The 6,400-nt window shown below is 50.2% G+C and overlaps 1 protein-coding gene across 1 annotated transcript in view; it reads left to right on the forward strand.

The window, feature by feature from the left end:
- Positions 1–732: 732 nt before the first annotated feature.
- LRP11 (LDL receptor related protein 11) overlaps positions 733–6,400 on the forward strand; it is a 38,613-nt gene continuing 32,945 nt past the window's right edge. The window contains exon 1 of the mRNA XM_003790253.3: positions 733–1,495. Within this exon, the coding sequence (XP_003790301.1) occupies positions 868–1,495 (628 nt within the window). The 5' untranslated portion in view covers positions 733–867. The remainder of the gene's footprint in view (positions 1,496–6,400) is intronic.

Consider the following 6,400-nt stretch of genomic DNA (forward strand, 5'->3'; position numbering starts at 1 on the left):
GGCCCGGGCTGGATTCGAACCCGCCACCTTAGTTGTATGTGGCTGGCGCCTTAGCCACTTGAGCCACAGGCGCCCAGACGTCCTTCCTGATTTACTAAAAGCACCAAACATCCTTCAAGACTGCCCCCTCCCTGTGCCAGGCAAGCACCTCTTCTTAGGAACTCAACGTGGAAACTGTCAGGAACGCTGGAAGAGAATGACCGATGATGGTTTCTGATGGTTGCCTAGCTGAGTACGTCTCTTCTCCGGAGTAGTCCTGAGGCCACAAGGATTTGTGGAGATGCCCGCTCCCGCCAGCCCCACTGCCACCCGCAAGTGCCCGGGCTCCTGTGAGCATTGCTCTGAGCAGGTCTGGTGGGTGAATAAAGCCTGCTTGCCCAGACGCAAACCTCACCCGGGCTGAGCAGGGCCACAGGCACCAAACTGTTCTCTGGGTTGCCCTCTCACGAGCGCCGGCCCCACACCGCCCGCGCCCGCTAGTGCGAAGGGCAGGCAGAAGCCGGTTTAGAAGCGCTGGGGGCGGGGGAGAAGGGGCGCGAGGAGGGGGGAGACCCGCGCCGGGAGGGCGGGTCTGGCCGTGGCCCCGCCCAGGCTCCGCCCCGCCGTGCCACTGTTCGCCCGCCGGGTGCTGATCCACGTCGACGCCGTCCTGCAGACGCTCCGCTATGCCTCCCGCTGCTGCGGTTCCCGTTAACTTTCGCGCGCCTGTGGCCTCGGGGACGCAGGCGGGCCTTGGGGGCGTTGAGCTCTGAGGCCCGGGCCTACAGCCCCTCGCGGCCGCGCAAGAGGCCCGTGCCCCGGCCTCCCCGCCACCTTCCCTCAGCGCCCGGCCCCGCCTCGGCTCGCTCCCCTCTGCCGTCTGTCGCCATGGCCTTCGCCTCCCGGGAGAGCGCGGGCTCGGGGCGCTGGCGACCGTCGCGTCACCGGGCGCTGCGCGGGCTGCTGCTGCTCTGCCTGTGGCTGCCGAGCGGCCGCGCGGCCGGGCAGCCGGCAGCCCCGCTGTCCGAGCTGCACGCGAAGCTCTCGGGCGTGGAGCAGCTGCTGGAAGAGTTCCGCCGGCAGCTGCAGCAGGAGCGGCCGCCGGAGGAGCTGGAGCTGGAGCTGCGCGCGGGCGGCGGCCCCCAGGAGGACTGCCCGGGCCCGGGCGGCGGCGGCTACAGCGCCATGCCGGACGCCATCATCCGCACCAAGGACTCCATCGCGGCGGGTGCCAGCTTCCTGCGGGCCCCAGCGGCCGTGCGAGACTGGCGGCAGTGCGTGGCGGCCTGCTGCTCCGAGCCGCGCTGCTCCGTGGCGGTGGTGGAGCTGCCCCGGCGGCCCGCGGCCCAGCCCGCCGCGCTCCCCTGCTACCTCTTCAACTGCACCGCGCGGGGCCGCAGCGTGTGCAAGTTCGCGCTGCATCGCGGCTACAGCAGCTACAGCCTCACCCGCGCGGAGAACGGCCTAGAGGCTGGAAACCCAGCCCCGGCCACCGCCCGCGCCTCGCCCCGGCTGGGTAAGCACGCGATTGAAGAGCTGGCTGGGGCCGGACCTCTGGGGTCCCGCAGTCCTTGCACCTGTTAGGTGGCCGCCCTTTACCAGACATCCGGAGACCCACCTAGGCAGGATCGCGAGGCCCTTTGCCAAGTTAGAAACGAAACACACTCGTTCTAAGTTATTATTTATAGTGTACTTTAGCTTAGGTCATCCGAAGGAGCGGCCCTCGTTTCTGTCTTAGGGATAAGAAAGCCCGTAAACTGGTAGAAGCGGGACCGGTGGGCTGGCGCTGGCGTTTGTCTAGACTTGGGGAAGGAGGCTGATCTGTGAGGATATTTGATGTAAAAGAAGATAAAAGTTAAGAGAAAAAAGTTTATCTTAGTCTCATGAGTTTTATAAGGCATGGTTTACGTCAAAATCTAATTAGATGCCAGGTTGCTCAGAACACCCACCCGTTTCTTAGTGTGGCTTTGCTATTCCACCTGTAGGTGATTTCATCCGACAAATATGGGAAGGAAAACTATTCCTTTTCTTTTTTGGTTTCCTTTTATTAAGTCATATACACATAGATCATGAATACATTTATGCATTTGTGGGGTACAGTGCGTTGATTTTTTAATACAATTTGGAATGCTTACATCAGACTATTTACTGCTCCTTTTCTAAAGAGTAAAAAGAAGAGACTTGCTTTCCCACGAAAATATGAACGTTTGAGGCGTGTCTCCTAGAAAGAGCTAAAATTTGTGCTAATTTGATGGCTTTCCTTTTTGTAGATGCTCTGAATGAGAATCAAGACTCTTTCAAGAGACACAAAAAATTGTAGAAGTGGGAAATGAATGTCACCGATGGAACTCAACCTTGATGGGTCCACTGTGGTTAGGCTGAGCCTGTTCCAGACTCTGTTACTGGGTGATTTATAATGACAGGAATGATAACATATCATTAGCAAGATGGGGGTGGGAGGATAAGTGGATTCTTCAAAACCTGTGGCTCCATTGTGACAGGTCTAGAAATCTGTCCATTGCTCTCTGCCTCTATTCCCCACCTCCACCTGAGATGAACCTTTGTCAGGGAAGACGATCAGAGGGTCACCTGTGGCTGTCTAGAGGCAAACACAGGGAAGGACTCTAGTTTTCTCTGTGAGGTAGGAGCAGGCAGCACGTTCACTCGGACCCTCCTCCCAGGGCTGTTACCCACACAGCCTTCCTGCCTGAATGCACACCAAAATGCTTCAGCAGCAGGGAAACTAAGTCCCTTCCCTGTGTTCTCACTACTCACCTGGAAGAAATTGACGTTGCCAGAGGGAGGTTTCCTATTAACCAGGGGAAACCAAAAGGAAAACAAACAAGGGAAGAATATGCCTGTGGAAATTTAAAAAAAATGTTTAGTTACTATGAGAAGTTTCCTACTGGTTTTCCCTCCTACATCCTTCTTTGCCCTTCCCTTCCCCAGGAGAAGTTCACCTAGAAATTAAGTTTTGTAGAGGTTTGGGGATCAGAAGAGGTGACCTGTGGGCTGGTCCTCATTTCTGGGAGAACATTGCCAAGCTCAGACTTCTCAGGTCCCCAGCAGCATCGAAACTTGGGAAGTGCAGCTCAGGGGTGCCCTGTTCTGCTCTATTTTTCCCAATAATCCTGTGTGTCCCCTGCCCAGATGCTTAACCTATTGAAGTTCTTTATGCTTCTGAGACTACTGAGTTTTTCCCTTTTGAATTGTTTCTTAATTTTTTGGAAGCTTGTGAGCATGTTTAGAAGGCCTTTGCAGAGAAGTTGTGACCAGGTCCTTTTTCGGTGAATACCAGGATCATGGAGAAGTGGTGAGGGGCCGTGTAGGATGGGATCGCACACACAGCAGAACCCGTCAGCCCTGTTCATTGCTGAGATTTGTTGAGTTTGGTGTTAGATGCTGCTGTAAGCTCTTTCCACGCATGAACTCACTTTGTCCTCACAACATCACAAAGACCTAGTTTCTCTTACAATTTCCAGTGTATATGAAAGCCTGGTGAGAGAGAGTAACTTGCCTGAGGGTCACCCAACATGGGGGTTGTAGAAAGGAAGCTGAGAGGGGAACTGCAGGGTTGGGATTGAAGCAGTAGGTGAAGATGGTTCAAGACTGCTGGATGGAGTGGGAGATGCTGGAGAGAGCTGTCTCAAACGACTGAAACCGCCTGCCAGGGTGTCCATAGAGCAGAGCAGGGTGCCTGAAGTCTGAGCCCTGGTCTGAGTCCTGGCTCTTCCACACACAGGTCCCTGCTAATACCCTTGGGCCTTGAGTACCTGCTTGTCTTCAGCTCAGATTGTCGTGAGGTTCGAGGTTGAACATGCCTTATGAATTATGAAGGTGGCACATGTGTGCATGATGCTGTTCTGGGATTCTGATCAGGTCCTGCTGGTGACTAGAGTGGTTGGGAGACTGGATGCCATGATAAAAGGAAGAACAGCAGGAGGCAGGGACAGATGGGGGGGAGGCAGAGTTGCTAGGGTCCCAGAGGAGCTGGGGATAAGACTCCCAGAGTTCCAAGACCAGCGCCTTTTTGTGGTTGCTCCTGGAAATTAAGCCTAAAATCCAGTGTCTCTGTATCAGGGAAAATCAAAGCTGTTAGGCAGAGTTCTGCTCCCCTCTATTCAGTGCCACCTGCTGCCACCCCAGCCCTTTCCCTGTGTGCTCCAAATGCAAAGGAGGGAGCTGACCTTCCTGTTCAAGGCTAATCCCTCCACAGAGGCCTGACCAATCTCTTTCTCCAAGGACGTTAGTTTCCCACATTTTCATCTTCCCCCTTTTGCATTATAAACAAACAATTATATTTAATAAACAATATGAAGATAACTGGTTGGCAGTATTAACTCTGACCACATACAAATAAATTCCACATGGATTAAAGAATTAAGTATTTTTTTAAAATTAAGCCACAGATTACTTTATACTTTAGAAATCTTGAAGAAAATAAACTTACTGTTACATATCTGGAAGGAAGATAGCTTTCTCTTTGAACCTGCCACCTCTGGCATAGGGGGCCGGCGCCTTATTCCTTTGAGCCACAGGCACCACCCTATTTTTTATTTTTTTATTGTTGGAGATTCATTGAGGGTATAAGAAACCAGGTTACACTGATTGCATTTGTTAGGTAAGGTCCCCCTTATACTTGTGTCTTGCCCCCCAAAAGTGTGTCACACACTGAAACCCCCCCACCTCCTCCCTCCTTCCCTGTCTCTGCTCTTCCTTCTCCCATCCCCCTCCCTCCTTCTAGAGAGCTTTCTATCAATGAAAGAGATCATAAAAGAAAGGATAGATAGATGCATGTTCATAAAAACTTCATATCAAGAAACAAAAGGAAGCTCAGCATCCACAGTTCAGTGGTTAGGGCGCCAGCACATACACTGGGCTGGTGGATTCGAACCCAGCTCAGGCCTCCCAAATAACAATGGTAATTACAACAACAACAACAACAAAAGAGTTTGAGGGTACTATGAAGTATGATGCCATGGCACTCTACCCAGGCTGACAAAATGAGATTCTGTCTCAGAAAAAAAAAAAAAAGAAAGAAAAGAAATCAGTGGGCTGACATCTGAGCTGACAAATTTATTACATGTGTGATCTTAGGCAACTCACTCAGCCTCTCTGAGCCTAGTTTCCTTATCAGTATTAAGCAGATGATAACTCTACCTCAGAGGTTTATTATGATGCCTGGATACATAGAAAGACTTGCAGAGTACACACCCAAAACAATGATAATCCTACTGGGATTGTGGATAATTTTTTTCTAAAATGTTTGCAATTGAAAACCACAACTGGCTTGGTGTCCTTAGCTCAGTGGTTAGGACACCAGCCACATACACTGGACCAGGCCTGCTAAAACAACTATGACAACTTCAAGAAAAAAATAGCTGGGTGTTGTGGCAGGTGCCTATAGTCCCAGCTACTTGGGAGGCTGAGGCAAGAGAATCACTTAAACCCAAGAGTTGGAGATTGCTGTTAGCTGTGACACCACAGCACTCTACCGAGGGCAACATAGTGAAATTCTGTCTCAAACACACACACACACACCAGATTTTGAACCCCTGTTTCTAAGCCTCTTCTGTACCCTGACTTTAGAGTCCTTTCCAGTTCCTTAGCCTGGGCTATAATGTTGGTGCCTACACAGCCCAGGTGCAGATTCTAGAATGCCTTCCTTGCCATGGAGGCTCTATCTGCAGCAGTGTGTCATGAATGAGGCTAATTAACAACATTATTCTTCTCAGTATAAAAAGCCACCTGGGTAAGCTCGCTCTAAATTGTCAGGTGTCTTATTTCACCTCCACAAGTCTTACTAAATGTGTTTAGTTTTCAAAAGAAACCAAGTTTATTACATTTTTATGACACAAAAAATCAAAACTATACTTACCTTGTTTTTAATTTGCAAGTCATATATTTTTATTTATTTATTTTTTATTGTTTCAGGTTAATTGACGGTATAAAGAATTAGATTACAATGTTTGCATTTGTTAGGTGAAGTCCCTCAATCAAATATTTTCAAATAGTAGCACCCTCCTTTCCTCTTCCTGGTGTCATTTGCTTATTTTAAGGGCTTTTTCTAGGTAGATAAGCTCTGGCTTATTTTAAAATATATTTTACAGTAGAATTTGCCTGAACTGGAACTGAAAAGGAAACATTGTCTCTGTTATTTCAAATGTGTCAATGATCGATTTAAAGGATATAAAGATTTTACTAGGTTCATAAATCAACTTACCTGCTTCTTCCGTCTTAAATCTTTGAAGGTTTTAGAAGGGCTTATTGGTAATGCGGGTATCACATCTCTTACCTGGGAAAAGCAGAATAAAGACTTCAGGTTCGCCAGCCACGTACACCTAAGGTGGCGGGTTCGAATCCCCAGCCCGGACCCGCCAAACAACAATGACGGCTGCAACCAAAAAATAGCCGGGCGTTG

The sequence above is a fragment of the Otolemur garnettii genome, unplaced genomic scaffold, assembly GCF_000181295.1.
Source record: "Otolemur garnettii isolate 467f Iridium unplaced genomic scaffold, OtoGar3 scaffold00042, whole genome shotgun sequence".
NCBI classification, from domain to species: Eukaryota; Metazoa; Chordata; class Mammalia; order Primates; family Galagidae; genus Otolemur; species Otolemur garnettii.